The sequence below is a fragment of the Microcaecilia unicolor genome, chromosome 11 (genome assembly GCF_901765095.1).
Source record: "Microcaecilia unicolor chromosome 11, aMicUni1.1, whole genome shotgun sequence".
Lineage (NCBI taxonomy): Eukaryota > Metazoa > Chordata > Amphibia > Gymnophiona > Siphonopidae > Microcaecilia > Microcaecilia unicolor.
This window is the reverse complement of record NC_044041.1, coordinates 32,259,022-32,276,534: the sequence shown is the minus strand read 5'-3', so window position 1 is coordinate 32,276,534 and position 17,513 is coordinate 32,259,022. Positions and strand designations below refer to the sequence as shown.

Genomic DNA, 17,513 nt, shown 5'->3' with positions numbered 1-17,513 from the left:
GCACTTGGTTCCTAGTCTCACTGGAAAGCAGAATGGTCAGTCCAAAGCCAACATTGGTGACAGTACAAGAGCCTCCTGTGAACACTGAACACCTCATCGTGGGCAGCTAAAAAAGGAGACGCGAACGGGATTTGATATACCGCCTTTCTGTGGTTACAATCAAAGCGGTTTACATATTATATACAGGCACTTATTTTATATCTGGGGCAATGTAGGGTTAAGTGACCTACCCAGCATCCTAAGGAGCTGCAGTGGAAATCAAACACAGTTCCCCAGGTTCTCAGGCTGCTGCACTAACCATTGGGCTACTCCCCCTAGAAAAAGGGTGACTGATGCAGGAAGCCCTTTGGAGAAGGATACTGCCTTCTTTACAGCCTAATTTGACTTAGTCCTGGCACCCTTAAATCCATTTAAACCCTCGTTAACGGCAGGCCCTGTACTGCCCATTTTCTTTTGGGACACAGCAACAAACACCCCCCACCCCAATGCACCTCTGCTGCATTTTACTGTTAATTTTTCTTTTGCAGGCAGGGAAAATAAAGAAAACGAGAGCTGCAACTTGTATTTTATACATTATATTTATTTTTAAAAATACTCTTCCTGACCAGCCGGCATATGTCTTAACAAATTTACTCTGAGCTGCCAACTTTAACCAACGTCAGCTTCTTTCTTAAATTTAAATATAGATTTCACATAAGTATCTTTACATCAGAGCATATATGCAATCTGCAAAAGTTTTAAAGTATGTTTCCTGATGCCTATATCTAAAAAGTTTCTTCATTTACTTTTTTTTTTTTTGCTGGTTTATAGTACTGTGTGTGACTTAAAAAGAGACAAGAAATAAGATTTCATGGGATCAGCAAAATACACTTCAATACATTTCAATAACTGCTAAATTTACCAATACTTGGATATCCAATCGCATAAATAACCAGAGTTACAAAATATTGAAACATGAGCTTGAAACCACAGTGGTAATTAAAAAAACAAAAACAAACAAAAAAAACACGTCTGCCTACTTAAAACCATTAATATGTTAAGGACTTTTTTCCCCCATTTAAAAACATTAAACCAATAGATCTTGAAGTTTATAGCCAATAACTACTTCACTAGCATTATTTCATAAAACAAGTGTTGTTTATCTGGCAACATAAATGAAATAACTAATAATGACATTAGATGTAACCACATAGATTAACTATTACCGTGTTGATGCTTCTCATCACTTGTTAAATTTCCAAGACTTCAAGTCTTTTTCTATTAAGGAACGGGTAGGCGTAATCCACTGAGCTACACAAACTGTAGTTCTGTTTGTGTCTGTCTTCTCAGCATCCGGGAGCTTTGGAAATGAGCATTAAAACCAAATTATCCAGTGCATGTTATTGGTCATACTGTTGGCATGCCTATGCTTAATACCTTGGTGGCCATAAGGGGGAAGAAGTATGTATAGCTTGTGCTCTCTCTCACCCCCCCTTAGTAGTAAATTATTACAACTGCCAGCTGTTTTGATAACATCCGAGATGCACAAAAGCTGTACCTTCTAATTCGGTAGGACTGTAGCACCCTTACCTCCCCTTCTTATCTATGTGAAATAATAAATTGGTATTGGCCATTCATCCTCCACATGTAATGCTCAGATTCTTTTGTGACTGGCTAGCTTCATATTTAGGACTGCATCATACACACCAGCCCTTTCTTAAATTACGCAGGGACAAGCAGTACGTTAAATGCATTTTCAAAGACACTTGCTTTAGTGAAAGAGAAACAGTAATGTGCTCCAAGCTTAAAGGCAGGCATCTATGTTTTATGTGTTTCTAAGATGAGGAACTTAGGAAAATAAAAACATTTATGACACTGTGGTTTTATAGACAGAGATATGGTGTATGCTGGGTTTCTATTGCTGCTTTTACACACCATCTCCCTTATTGACAGAGGGAAGAAAATGCTCTGATGTTTGTGTTACATTGTGTACGAACATGTATAAAAAGAAGAAAAAAAAAAGTGGTCAAACCCACGAGGGTCCTGCTTCTAGTTTATGTACAATAATTTAATCAGCTGTATATTATATCTTTTTAAACCTAAAAAAATGTATTTTATTTTAAAGTCCTTCATGCATTGCTGAGGAAGTTCTGGATTCCAATGACGGCCAATCAGATGCTGTTCTTCTCTGCAAGTAAATCTCATTCACCTTTATTGTGGAACCTTTTCTGTTTAAATTTTTAGTTTTTTAATGGTATCAAGTCTTTTTTTCAGGAGCTCTTCAATTTCCTGTAGCGATTGCTTGTAACTACTCTGAACTTTTCCTTGTGCAGTCTTTGTAAATGTCTTTTCTTCCTGCAAAGGGAAAAACCAGCAATCAGCCAAATTACAAATGAGCAACTTTTCATGAAGGGGACATTCTACAGTCAGATAGTAGTCAATGGGTTAAGGTTAAACATCCATTTCTGAATTCAATTTCTGAATCTTAAAACAGCTCCCAGGATCTATGGTGGTAACAAAACTCTTAATGTAATTCAAGTTGATTGGCACATGAACATGTTAGTAAAAGGGGATGCTCTGGGGTTGTGGCCATTCAGTATGGTTGGCTGCTACTCTAATAGATACAATACTACTACTACTACTTAACATTTCTAGAGCGCTACAAAGTGTACGCAGCGCTGTACAAACACAGAAGACAGTCCCTGCTCAAAGAGCTTACAATCTAATAGACAAAAAGTAAAGCATTTAAAATTTGAAGTATTTAAGCAGTCAAGCACAAGAGAACAGCCACAGAAGGACCGAAGATGTTGAAGGGTGGTCAGTGTGATCAGGTGTAACTCTGGTTGGAGTAGTGGGAGAAGGTGATAGAAGAATAGAAATAGGTGTACTTGGGTGAGGTAAAAGTAATGAATGGGTTTGATAGGGAGGTTATATAAGACATGTCACTCTAGGGGTGGGTGGGACTAAGTCTAAAGCAGGAGAAGGTATTCTCTGTAGCCTATCTGTGAGATGGAAAATGCTCTCTGAAACATAATAGAGGTGAATCAGCAGATGCTCTGGGGTTGTGGCCATTCGGCATGGTTGGCTGCTACTCTAATAGATATAATAGAGGTGAATCAGCAGAAATACCTCCACAAAAAGTTTGTCTACCATGTTTTCTGAATTAGACTATGCTAAGCTATCTGCTCTATGTTTCTTCCTTCAAACTCCCCCAGATAAGATTACTATAAATTAAAAAAAGTATGCTTATTAAACTCTGTGGGCCCTAACTACTACACTTTTCCCATAAATACAAGATGAAAGTCTTCAATATATCAGCTCTGAACACTGATTTTTCTAATTCTTGGAGTAAATGCATTACAGAATTATTCTACTGGCAATGAAGGGGCTCACTCACACATCTTATGAATATTGGATGACCCAAATATTAAGAGAGGTAAAAGCATGTAGGTGGGAGACAACCAATCCTCAAAGGTAAACAAGTAGTCAAAACCATGCAGATGGCAAAAGAAAGGTATCATGGAGTTTGTGGTGGTTCCCCCCCTAATTTTTCACTACTCAAGTTCAGGTGCATTCCAGGACCATCCAAATAAGGTCTGAACCTAACCGGTTCATTTTAATAAATCTAGTCTCTGAATAGACAAGCCATAGTATTACTATTTTCTAGATACGGTGAAGGTTACCAACAAAGAAAAAGATATTCCCCCCAAATTTTATACATGGTGCTCAAAATTGTGTGTGTACCCAATTTAATTGAATAACAAGCCAACTGGCATCAATGATTGGGTGCTACTATTGGTGCTAACTGGCAACAATTTGAATTTATGTGCGCATTGTCCAAGTCAGTATTCCATCAAGACGCATGCGTAAATTCTTATGCATGGATCCAAAAAGAGGGGCATAGCCATGAGGGGGAGGGGCTTTCCTAGAATTTGCACGCAGTGTTATAGAATATGGAAGATTTGCACCTAATTTAAGCACGAAGATTTACACCAGGTTTCAGATGATGTAGATCTTCATGCCCAAAACTGGGTAGATCCTGGAACTAACCACTATTTTATAAACAAAGCCCAACTCAAAGCACCCTTTACAGAATAGTGTTTAGTGCCTTTTTTTTTTTTTGTACCCAAATTTGGGCATCATTCACAGAATCTAGTCTATTCTGTACTGCCTGAAAAAAAAACATCTAAAGAGCAGCCCAGTGGTAAATCTGGTTTAAAATAATAACCCAACAACATTTAGAAAGATTATGTACTATATTTTGTTGTTTTATGTATACATTACCAAAGACTTAATATAAGTCACCTGGAGCATTTTCATGTAACGCAAGAGAAATTTTATTAGTTAAGTGCTATGCATGGCTACATGAAAGGGCCCACATTCAATGCCTGGGTCATCTTGTGTTCCCTGGATTTTCTGGGCCTGAACATGACACAGAGGCAATGTTCAAAGGCCTAAGGGAAAATAGGAAACAGCATAAGGAATGGCAAATCAAATGCAAAGCATTGATAAGGAAGGCTTTGAAAAGAAGATTGTGCTGGAGGTAGACACACATCATAAAACATTTTTAGGAATATTACAGGCAAGAATCCAGCACAAGAATCAGTTGGACTGCTAGATGACAGAGGGATACAAGGGACACTCAGGAAAGACAAGACCATAGCAGAGAGATTGAATGAATTCTTTGCTTCGGTCTTCACTGAGGAAGATGTGGGAGAGATACCAATGCCAGAAATGGTATTCAATGCTCAGAAGTCAGAGAAACTGAATCAAACCTCTGAAAACCTCAACGATGTAATGGGGAAATTTTACAAATTGAAGAATAGCAAATCACCTAGACTGGATGGTATACATCCCAGAGTACTGATAGAATTGAAAAATGAACTTGCAGAACTATTGTTGTTAATATGTAATTCTTTAAAAATTAAGCATGGTACTGGAAGACTGGAGGGTAGCCAATGTAACGCCATCCTATATAATAATTCTCACCTCCAACATTCTAACCTGCCTGGGACTGTTGGTCTGCTAGGCACAATAGAACAGACCGACATCACTGGCCGCATTATGACGTGATCCCAGCAGACCAACTACGGACACAGGCAAAACAGAACATTAGAGGTGAAAACCTTTTCTTCCGCTTGTGTTTCAGCTGTTCCTGTGGTCCCGCCCTGAAGGGACAGGAACAGCTGAAACACAAGCGGAAAAAAAAAACTGTCGGAAGCGGCATCCCTGTATGCAGGAGGCTCCCTACCCCCTCCTCCTCCTCCTCTTACCGGGGTCCTGGCGGAAGCATTGAAGAGCGAGCAGGCTCAGCGAGTCTGCTGCCTTCCCTTCTCTTCGCTCTGACTCTAGTCCCGCCCTCATTTCCTGTTTCCCCAAGGGCGGGACCAGAGGACCCCGGTAAGAGGGGGAGAGGGGGGTTGGCGATTTTGGAGGGGGGGCAACGTGCACGTTGGGAGATGGGGGGAGGGAGGGGAGACGAACTCGGAGGGAGGACAGAGTGAAGGAGAGTGACAGAGGGAGGGAGGGAGGGAGGAAGCCATGGAAATCGGAGAGGAGGAAAGGGGGCCGTGGGACTTGGAGGGGACAGAGAGAGAGAGCGAGGGAGGGGGGGAGGAAAACCTTGCTAGCGCCCGTTTCCTTTCATACAGAAACGGGCCTTTTTTACTAGTTATATATATTATAAAGAACAAAATTACAGAGCATGTACATAATCATGGATTAATGAGACAAAGTCAACATGGATTTAGTGAAGGGAAATCTTGCCTCACCAATCTACTACATTTCTTTGAAGGGGTGAACAAACATGTGGCTAAAGGTGAGCCGGTTGATATTGTGTATCTGGATTTTCAAAAGGCATTTGAGAAAGTACCTCATATGAAAGACTCCTGAGGAAATTAGAGAGTCATAGGATAAGAGGTAATGCTCTATTGTGGATTCAAAACTGGCTATAAGATAGAAAACAGAGTGTAGGGTTAAATGGTCAGTATTCAAAGTCCCTCTTTGCATTCCTTATCAGTGCTTTGCATTTGACTTGTCATTCCTTATGCTGTTTCTTATTATTTTCAGTTAGAACCTTCTTCCATTTTCTGAAGGATTTTCTTTTAGCTCTAATAGCTTCCTTCACCTCACTTTTTAACCATGCCGGCTGTCGTTTGGCCGTCCTTCCTCCTTTTTTAATACATGGAATGTAAGTGGCCTGGGCTTCCAGGATGGTATCTTTGAACAGCATCCACACCTGCTGTAAATTTTTGACCTTCGCAGCTGCTCCTCAAGTTTTTTTTTTCATCATTCTTTTTATTTTATCATAGTCTCCTTTTTGAACGTTAAATGTTAACGTATTGGATTTCCTGTGTATACTTAATCCAGAGCAGATATCAAATCTGATCATACACTGTTATCAGTAGCCCCAGCACCATTAATTACCTTCTGCACCAGATCATGCACTCCATTGAGGACTAGGTCTAGAATGTTTCCTCCTCTTGTTGGCTCCTGTATCAGCTGCTCCATAAAGCAGTCCTTGATTTCGTCAAGGAATTTTACCTCCCTAGCACCCTCAATAGTTGTGATCCTCATGCCTGTACTTAAACTGAAGTTACATAAGTACATAAGTACATAAGTAGTGCCATACTGGGAAAGACCAAAGGTCCATCTAGCCCAGCATCCTGTCACCGACAGTGGCCAATCCAGGTCAAGGGCACCTGGCACGCTCCCCAAACGTAAAAACATTCCAGACAAGTTATACCTAAAAATGAGGAATTTTTCCAGTCCATTTAATAGCGGTCTATGGACTTGTCCTTTAGGAATCTATCTAACCCCTTTTTAAACTCCGTCAAGCTAACCGCCCGTACCACGTTCTCCGGCAATGAATTCCAGAGTCTAATTACACGTTGGGTGAAGAAAAATTTTCTCCGATTCGTTTTAAATTTACCACACTGTAGCTTCAACTCATGCCCTCTAGTCCTAGTATTTTTGGATAGCGTGAACAGTCGCTTCACATCCACCCGATCCATTCCACTCATTATTTTATACACTTCTATCATATCTCCCCTCAGCCGTCTCTTCTCCAAGCTGAAAAGCCCTAGCCTTCTCAGCCTCTCTTCATAGGAAAGTCGTCCCATCCCCACTATCATTTTCGTCGCCCTTCGCTGTACCTTTTCCAATTCTACTATATCTTTTTTGAGATACGGAGACCAGTACTGAACACAATACTCCAGGTGCGGTCGCACCATGGAGCGATACAACGGCATTATAACATCCGCACACCTGGACTCCATACCCTTCTTAATAACACCCAACATTCTATTCGCTTTCCTAGCCGCAGCAGCACACTGAGCAGAAGGTTTCAGCGTATCATCGACGACGACACCCAGATCCCTTTCTTGATCCGTAACTCCTAACGCGGAACCTTGCAAGACGTAGCTATAATTCGGGTTCCTCTTACCCACATGCATCACTTTGCACTTGTCAACATTGAACTTCATCTGCCACTTGCACGCCCATTCTCCCAGTCTCGCAAGGTCCTCCTGTAATCGTTCACATTCCTCCTGCGACTTGACGACCCTGAATAATTTTGTGTCATCGGCGAATTTAATTACCTCACAGAGTATATAGAAGCACCAATGTGCTTACTCACTAACGTAAGTCAGCAGCCACCAGGGTCGATTGTAGACTGCTGAGGCCAGGGCAGAAATTAAGGAGGGGGCCCACAATCCCATCTCCTCCCTGCCCCCACCCCTGATTTCCCCACCCACCATTACTATCACACATAAAACAACTTCACTTCTTCACATACAAAACACAGAGAGATATTCACCAAAACCATAAGAAGGGATCACAAATTAGATATATGAACACTAAAATGGGGGAATACCTGAGGAAGGAGCTGATGGGCTGGGAGGACGTATAAGAAGTGGAAGGGCACATTTACACACAAGGATGGTTAAGAAACGATCCGGAGGACTATGAAGTATTAGAAAACATGTGGGGCTCACTGGGAATAATGAAGGGGGTCATATCCCGGTTGTATAAATTTATAAGGGGAGGGAGTTTTGAAAAATGTTTGTATATGACTAGATGGGAAAGAGATTTGGAAAAGGAATTGACAGTTCATGAATGGAAGGCCATTATCTTGGAGGTCAACAAAGCATCAACATGCGTGTTATTGAAAGAAAATGCCTTCAAGGTACTCTCGAGATGGTATTTTACCCCATATAGACTACATATGATGTTTCCAGGGGCTTCCCAGTATTGTTGGAGATGTTTAACGGATGTGGGAACTTTCTTGCATATCTGGTGGTCCTGTGGGAAATTACAAATGTATTGGCAATCTATAACTGCAAAGATAACTGCCCATACAGGCAAGAACTTTTTGTGTGAGCCTCAATGGTGCCTGCTGGGCCTGGGGAACAGACGAGGAGTCAAATGGCAAAGACGTTTGAAAAGGATGAGCTTGACAGCTGCAAAGAGTGTCACTGCTCGGTTTTGGAAACAGCAAGTGGCACCAACAGAACAAGACTGGATTCTAAAACTTTCCCTAATTGAGGAGATGGAGAAATTAACTGATAAACGGTTGGGAATTTATAACAGGCAAGATGAACTTTGGACACATATTAGAGCAATGACCCAAGTGAGTTAGTAATAGGTGTTGGATGGGGGGGGTGGGGGGGGGGGAGGGGGGGGGAGAAATGAAAAATTACAGTTTGTCAATGTTCATTTACAGATTTATAGTTGATGGATAAAAGAGAATGTTTAAAGTGAGAGAAGTATAGAATTGTATATCAAAAAGGAAATATTCAACTGTCTACTTTGAATTAAGGAAGTAATGTCTATTTTGTTGTTTATTAATAAAAGTTATTGAAACAAAAAAAGAAGTGGAAGGGCAGTGGTTCAGGCTGAAAGAAACTATAAATAGGGCCACAAACCTTTATGTAAGGAGAGTAAATAAAAGCAAGAGAAAAAGGAAACCGATATGGTTCTCCAAGCAAATGGCAGAGAAAATAAAGGCTAAAGAGTTGGCGTTCCAGAAATACAGAAAAACTCAAGAAGAGGAACACGGAGAGGAATACCAGATGAAACTGAAAGAAGCCAAGAGAGAGATACATCTGGCGAAAGCGCAAGCGGAAGAACAAATGGCTAGAAATGTAAGGAGGGGTGACAAAAATTTCTTCAGATATATTAGTGAAAGGAAAATGACTAAAAAGGGAATTGTGAGACTGAAAGATGCTGCGAACCGCTATGTAGATAATAATGATGAAAAGGCAAATTTGCTAAATAGATACTTTTGTTCTGTTTTCACAGAAGAAAATCCTGGAGAAGGACCGCGATTGACTGGCAAAAGTACATATGAGAATGGAGTGGATATAGCACCGTTCACGGAAGAGAGTGTGTATGCACAATTAGGAAACCTAAAGGTGGACAAAGCCATGGGACTGGACGGGATCCACCCCAGGATATTGAGGGAGCTCAGAGAGGTTCTGGCGGGTCCTCTTAAAGGTTTAATAAATCCTTGGAGACGGGAGAGGTTTTGTGGGATTGGAGAAATGTGGAGGTGGTAACTCTTCACTAAAGTGGTGATAGGGAAGAAGCTGGAAACTACAGGCCGGTAAGCCTCACTTCGGTTATTGGAAAAGTAATGGAAGCGATGCTGAAGGAAAGGATAGTGAATTTCCTGGAAGCCAATAAGTTGCAAGATCCTAGACAACATGGTTTTACCAAAGGGAAATCGTGTCAAATGAATCTCATTGAATTCTTTGACTGGGTGACCGGAGAATTAAATCAAGGACATGCTATAGACGCAATCTACTTAGATTTCAGCAAAGATTTTGACACGGTTCCCCACAGGAGGCTCTTAAATAAACTGGACAGGCTGAAGATAGGACCTGACGTGGTGAACTGGATTAGGAACTGGTTGACGGACAGACGCCAGAGGGTGGTGGTTAATGGAATTCGCTCGGACGAGGGAAAGGTGAGTAGTGGAGTGCCTCAAGGATCGGTGCTGGGGCCGATTCTGTTCAATATATTTGTGAGTGACATTGCCGAAGGGTTAGAAGGTAAAGTTTGCCTTTTTGCGGACGATGCTAAGATTTGTAACAGAGTGGACATCCGGGAGGGAGTGGAAAACATGAAAAAGGATCTGTAGAAGCTAGAAGAATGGTCTAAGGTTTGGCAATTAAAATTCAATGCAAAGAAATGCAAAGTGATGCACTTAGAGAGTAGAAATCCACGGGAAACTTATGTGTTAGGTGATGAGAGTCTGATATGTATGGACGGGGAGAGGGATCTTGGGGTGATAGTATCTGAGGATCTGAAGGCGACGAAACAGTGTGACAAGGCGGTGGCTGTAGCTAGAAGGTTGCTAGGCTGTATAGAGAGAGGTGTGACCAGCAGAAGAAAGGAGGTTTTAATGCCCCTGTATAAGTCATTGGTGAGGCCCCGTCTGGAGTATTGTGTTCAATTTTGGAGGCCGTATCTTGCTAAGGATGTACAAAGAATAGAAGCGGTGCAAAGAAAAGCTACGAAAATGGTATGGGATTTCCGTTACAAGACGTTATGAGGAGAGACTTGCTGACCTGAACATGTATACCCTGGAGGAAAGGAGAAACAGGGGTGATATGATACAGACGTTCAAATATTTGAAAGGTATTAATCCGCAAACGAACCTTTTCCGTAAATGGGAAGACAGTAGAACAAGAGGACATGAAATGAGATTGAAGGGGGGGGCAGACTCAAGAAAAATATCAAGAAGTATTTTTTTCACGGAGAGAGTGGTGGATACTTGGAATGCCCTCCCGCGGGAGGTGGTGGAGATGAAAACGGTAACGGAATTCAAACATGCGTGGGATAAACATAAAGGAATCCTGTTCAGAAGGAATGGATCCTTAGAAGCTTAGCCAAGATTGGGTGGCAGAGCCGGTGGTGGGAGGCGGGGCAGACTTCTACGGTCTGTGCCCTGAAAATGGGAGATACAAATCAAGGTCAGGCATACACAAAAAGTAGCACATATGAGTTATCTTGATGGGCAGACTGGATGGACCGTGCAGGACTTTCTCTGTCATCATCTACTATGTTATTAAAACAAAACTGGGAACCCCAGGAAGTTAAACTCGGCAAGTGCTGCAACACTGGAGAAATAAAAATAAAAATGAACTTCATTTTGTCCTGAACATAATCACCCTCCCCCTCAAAAAAATCCAAAACGTTAACATTTCCTTTGCTGTGGCTGGTGAAGCTCCCCAAGCCTCACCCGCTGATGACCTCCTTATGTCAAACCACCAAGCTCTGCAGCTAGCAGCAGTTAATTCAGAGCTGGTGCTGTCACGCCCCACTTCCACACTTGCTCAGCTTTCACACCTGCATGAAAACTGAACATCTGTGGTGGTGGGAGGGGGGTCAGCAGTGCAGCTTGGGGGGTAGTGCCACCATCTGTAGAGCTTAGAGATTTCTGGCTGCCAGACTGGAGGAGGAGGTCTTCAGTTGGCAGGGCTTATGGATCCCCGCCAGCTCAAGTACTTACATTTTGTATTCAGATGAGGAGAAAATATGGTGTCTACTACCCATTTTGGGCTCAAACCCCCTCCCAACCCCCCCCCCCCCCCCCCCCAAATGTCAGAGTCATACATCTGGCTATACCACTGAATACAATACAAAAACCATCTGTGATGCACATATCCCAAAGCTAATAATCCAGTTAATTAAAAAAAACAAACAAACAAACCATGTTTTCTATCTTTGTTGTCTGGACATTGTTTTTTTTCCATCATCTTGGTCCCAGTTTTTTCTCTTTCTGCTTTGTCTGTCTTCTAATTCTCTTTCCAGTGCCTGCTGACCATTTTTCTTTTCTCCTCTCCATTCCCTCACTATACCTGTCTCTAACATATTGATTTTTCTCTTTCATCTATTTCCTCCCTTTTTCCCCCCTTTCTGCCTCTGTCCACTCAAATTCACACCCGTCTTTTTTAATTTTCAGCTACCTATCAATCTTCCATCTCTTCTCAGTTTCAAGTTCTCCCATTTCCCATCTCATTCCTTTCCCAGCCTATCTCCTTCCATCTACTCATTACAACATTTCTACTTCTGTACTCACTATTCTTCTCTCACTCATCTTCTTGCCACCCCTCTTTTTGACCTCTACCACATGGTTCCACCATTTCCAGAACCTCCTCTCCCTCTCTCCACTCTTGTAGCCCACCCCAATCTCACTGCCTATCTCCTTGTCCCTTTCCCTCCACCCCTTAGCATCTTCCTCTTCCCTCTTGCTCCCCCCCCCCCAAATTGGTTCATCTCTCCTTCTCTCTCCCCACCCCCATGGTCCAACATTACTCCCTCTCTTTTCTGTTCTTCCCCTCCCCCCCAATACAGCATTTTCCTTCCCTCCATCCCATTGTTCAGCATCTCTCCCCTCCCTTCTACCCCCAGACCCAACATTTCCCCCTCTCTCTCCTTCCCTCCCAGGTCCAACTTCTTTCTTTCTTCCAGACTGCGCTCCTATCCAGCATCTCTCCCTCCCTCCCCACTACCTCTTCCACCCTCCCCAGGTCCACCATCTCTCCCCTCCCTATAACCCCCGGGTCCACTATCTCTTCCTTTCTCTTCCCAACTTCTCTCCCTCCCTACCACCCCTGGGTCCACCATCTCTCCCTTTCTTGTCCTACCACCCTTGGGTCCACTATCTCTCCCTTTCTCTTATTTTCAAAGCCTTGATATACCACTACAACTTAACAAAAGGCATAAAGTAGTTTACAAAATATAAGTCTACATAAAAGAACAATAAACATTAACAAATCAAAACAAAATGTACAATAAAAACAGTTAAACACAAGCATAATCCAGACACAAAGCCTTTATATTAAAAAACAAAACCAATCATCAGAAACAGGGAAAGGTCAAGAAGAATATATGGGTCTTCAGGGCTCGTTTAAAGGTTGGGATGAATGTTGATTATGGATGCTGGATGGGAGGTTATTCCATAGTTTGGGACCATAGCTGAAAGCAGTGTCACGAGTAGCTGTCAGACGGATCTGTGTAGGGGGAGGAAAGGGTGAAAAGCTAGTGGTCTGCAGAGCGGAACAAACATAGAAGGGACACAACTTTCTGTTTCTGCCTGTGTGGACCGCGGCAGAGGGAGAGCACTGAGGCCAAAAAGCAACATGTCTGAATCACTGCTGCGCCAGCAACCCTCTGCAAAGAAAAATGCATTTACCGAGGTGAGGAAGACGCAGGACAGGGATGGAGAGAAGGGAAACACATGCTGGCCCACGGGGCCCAGGGCAACTGCCCTATCCCCCCCCCCCCCCCCCCCCAAGCCTTGGTGGCCACAAGTAACACACACCAGGGATTAAAAGAACAGAAACCACTGCACAATTGTACAGACACTAAGCGCGGAAAAGGCAGCTGCTTATGAAAAAGCACAATCCTTGAAGTACTAACAAAGGCAGGACAGGAATGGAACAGAGAAGTAGTATAATAGATTTTATACAGGGAAAAAGTGTTAGGGCGTATTAAAACTAGCATGGGAAATTGTAGGGAATCCCCTAAATCTACCCTCTCTGTTCCCAGTGGAATGTTAATGCTCTGTGTACATGGTTTCAAAGGTTTTCTGCCATAAAGCTAGTTCATTTCTAATCTTTTGTTTCTCCAGACAGGTGCAAAGGGCAACCGATTTGAAATGCACCTTGCTCTGATTTCCGGGTTGCTGCCTTGCCAATGATTTTTATTTTTTTATTTTTTTATTTTTAAATTTTATTCTGGCTTAGATTGAGGAGGAGAAAACACACATGTACTTCGGCAAATTGCTGGCTGATTTTCAGAGTATCACCAGAGCAACACATTAAGGATTACCGACAGGGTTTATTCTTGTTTAAAAACATTTTAGAATTCAGAAGTTACAGTGAGACCAATACACCCATGTGATCTACATTCCCAATCGCTGCACCCTACGCCTGGAATAAACTTCCTGAGCCCCTACGTCTTGCCCCATCCTTGGCCACCTTTAAATCTAGACTGAAAGCCCACCTCTTTAACATTGCTTTGGACTCGTAACCACTTGTAACCACTCGCCTCCACCTACCCTCCTCTCTTCCTTCCCGTTCACATTAATTGATTTGATTACTTTATTTTTTGTCTATTAGATTGTAAGCTCTTTGAGCAGGGACTGTCTTTCTTCTATGTTTGTGCAGCGCTGCGTACGCCTTGTAGCGCTATAGAAATGCTAAATAGTAGTAGTAGTTTTGGCCTGGCTGGAAAGCAGGTTGGGCAGGGAAAGGGGGGAATCTAGACTGCCCCAATTTGACTACCCCTACCTGACTGACTACATTTGTCCTTTAGATTGTAAGCTCTTTGAGCAGGGACTGTCCTTCTATGTTAAATTGTACAGTGCTGCGTAACCCTAGTAGCGCTTTATAAATGTCAAATAGTAGTAGTAGTAGAAAGAATGAGAATCTGAGGTGGGCAGTAGGGGGCACAGAATGCAGGGGTTGGACAAGGATGGGGTATTAGCATCATTGCCCTCTGGAGGTCACCTAGTAGTGCAAATCATTCTAAAAGGATTATTCATTAAATTCATTTTATCATGAAGCCTTTAAACAGAGGAGCAAGAAAAGTTACTTACTCATAACAGGGGTTCTCCATGGACAGCAGGACAATTTAACTACATATGGGAGATGCCACTCCTGAAGGCGCCAGCTCAGAAATGCACTTATTTATTTAGAATTGATTTACCATACTGCATCTAACTGCCGGGCACAGCAAAGTGGTTTACAGGCTAAAAATACATATAAAGAAATGGAGCTCCAATAAATTTGATAAGAAAGTGATACACGAATGCAAAGACATCACAGTTACATTAACTATTAAGACAGACTCAGTGGCGTAGCTAGGGTAGTTGACACCCGGGGCCGGTCATTTTTTAACACCCCCCTCCAAAATCTAGTACTAGGCATGCCGAGAATACAAAACACTCAGGACCTATACAGCAATTCTACCATACCATAAGCAGTCATTTCTACGAGTCACACAAGGAAAAGGAAAGCATCTTACAACACTACAGTGAGCACTAGAACATCAATTCACCTATTGTAAAACGAAACCAGACAGAATAATACAGATTATTGATCCTGCACAGTCAACTGAAAGCCATGTCTTTTTCACAAACACAGATACACCCTAATCCACTATAGAATAATAATAAACTTTCTATTTAGACAAAAATTAAACAACCCCCAAGATGCTCTGCATACAATGCAACACCACAGAAACAGAAAATGTCCCCGAGTACTGTGCAAAATATAAAGACAGCAGATGTAAATTTGAAAAACATGTACCAATCACCACTTTACAAATTAACAAATAGAAATAAAACAAATATAGAAAATAAAATACCATTTTATTGGACTAATACATTTAGCTTTCAGAGGCCAAAACATCTTTCCTCAGGTCAATACAGTATAGTGCTGTTACAGTATCCTATCCTGACCTGAGGAAGGGGGTTTTGTTCTCCGAAAGTTAGCCAAAATGTATTAAAATTAGTCCAATAAAAAGATTACCTTGTTTACATGTTCTATTATAAACATTTATTAACACAGCTACAATACTACTTTATCCTAAAGCAAAAAAATAAAAATATATATTTTATTTACAGTTTGTTGTCTCTGGTTTCTGCTTTCCTCATCTTCTTTTCACTGTCTTCCTTCTCTCTCTGCCATCCAGTGTCTGCCCTCTCTGCTGTCCCCTCCATCCAATGTCTGCCCTCTCTCTCTGCCCCTTCCATCTATTATCTGCCCTCTATCTCAGCCCCTTCCATCAACCATCTGCCCCTGTCTGCCCTCTCTCCCTCCCCCTTCCATTCACTGTCTGCCCTTTCTATCCCTTCCATTCACTGTCTGCTCTCTCTCTCTGCTCCTTCAATCCACCATTTGCCCTCCCTCTCCCAACCATCCAGGCTCTGTCCTCCCTCTCACTCCCCTTTCCATCCAGGATCTGTCCCCTCTCTCTGCCCCTTTTTTCAGCCCCCAGTTCCAGCCACACTATCCCACCAGTCCCCAGTTTCAGCCCCAGCCCTTTTCTCCCACCAGTCCTGAGCTTCAGCCCCCAGCCACTTCTCCCTGTCCCCTTATCAGCCCCCAGTTTCAATCCCAGCCCTTTTCTCTCACCAGTCCTGAGCTTCTGCCCCAGCCACTTCTCCCTGTCTCCTTTTTAGCCCCCAGTCCCCACAGTTTCAGCCCCTGCCCCTTTTCAGCCCCCAGTCCCAGGTACTAGCCCCTTATCCCACCTACCCTCCTTTTCAGGCCCCAGTTCCAGCCCCCTTCATCCACATGCCTTGCATTAGGGCCCCCCCTTTTCAGCCCGACCCATTCTCCCACCTGACCTAGGCATGCCCCCATTTTCCCTCATGAACCCTTCTCAGACCCCAGTTCCAGCCCCCTTCTCTCATCTGAGAACCCCCTCCCAACCCGTCCCCTTTTCCCATCTGAGAACCCCTTCACCTCCCCTCCCCATCTGAGAACCCCCACCCCACCCCCCTTCTCCCATCTGAGAATCCCCCCTTCTCCCATCTGAGAACCCCCACCCCACCCTTTCTAAGAACCCCCACAACACCCAACCCCCTTCTCCCATCTGAGAACCCCCTCCCCTCCCGAGAGCCCCCACAACACCCCACCCCCTTCTCCCATCTGAAAACCCCCATCCCATCCCATCTGGGACCCCCCACAATACCCCTCTCCTCTCCCATCTGAGAACCCCCACCTGCCTACCAGTGAGCTCCATCGAGAGAGCCCTCTTCTCCTACTCTAACCCTGCCTTTAAAAAAAAAAAATTTGTGAAGCGGAGTCGCAGGCAGGCAGTGCTGCGCGTCTGCCCTGCTTGTAAAAGAAGTAAACCTCGTTGTTGTCATCGGGCCTTTCTTCACTGGGTCCCGCCCTCGCGGAAATAGAAAATTACCTCAGAGGAGGGCGGGACCCAGTGAAGAAAGGCCCGACAACAACGAGGTTTACTTCTTTTACAAGCAGGGCAGACGCAAGGCGCTGCCTGCCTGCGACTCTGCTTCACAAATTTTTTTTTTTTAAAGGCAGGGGAGCAGCGGGAGTGGAGCACCCCCCCCCCCCCCCCCCACCTGCTGACACCCGGGGCAGACCGCCCCCACCGCTCCGCCCTTGCTACGCCACTGGACAGACTATACACTTCTTTTCAGGGTGACAAGAATTTCACCCATCAAGTACAAAAGGGGCACTCAGGGAGGAAAAAGACCCTAGTGCAGAGACTGAATGAATTCTTCGCTTCGATCTTTACTGAAGAGGATGTAAGAGATCTTCCTGTGACAGAAATGGGGGGGATGATCTCTCCTGATGAGAATCTTACCCAGTACTAGTCCAGAAAAACTGGCCTGATAAGCAGCTCTGTATTTACAAGTGGTATCAGTCAACCTGGGTTCAGGCTGCCACCAAGAGTGTGGAAGCTCACTTGAATCAGCAATCCTTTGGTGAAATTTCAGTTCTCTGACCTGGTCCGTGTCAAAATGATACTAGGATTCAATTTTACAA

The 17,513-nt window shown here is 43.4% G+C and overlaps 1 protein-coding gene across 1 annotated transcript in view; it reads right to left on the bottom strand.

The window, feature by feature from the left end:
• Positions 1 to 785: 785 nt before the first annotated feature.
• LOC115479948 (N-alpha-acetyltransferase 25, NatB auxiliary subunit-like) overlaps positions 786 to 17,513 on the bottom strand; it is a 94,180-nt gene continuing 77,452 nt past the window's right edge. The window contains exon 21 of the mRNA XM_030218286.1: positions 786 to 2,334. Coding sequence (XP_030074146.1) covers positions 2,212 to 2,334 — 123 coding nt within the window. The 3' untranslated portion in view covers positions 786 to 2,211. The remainder of the gene's footprint in view (positions 2,335 to 17,513) is intronic.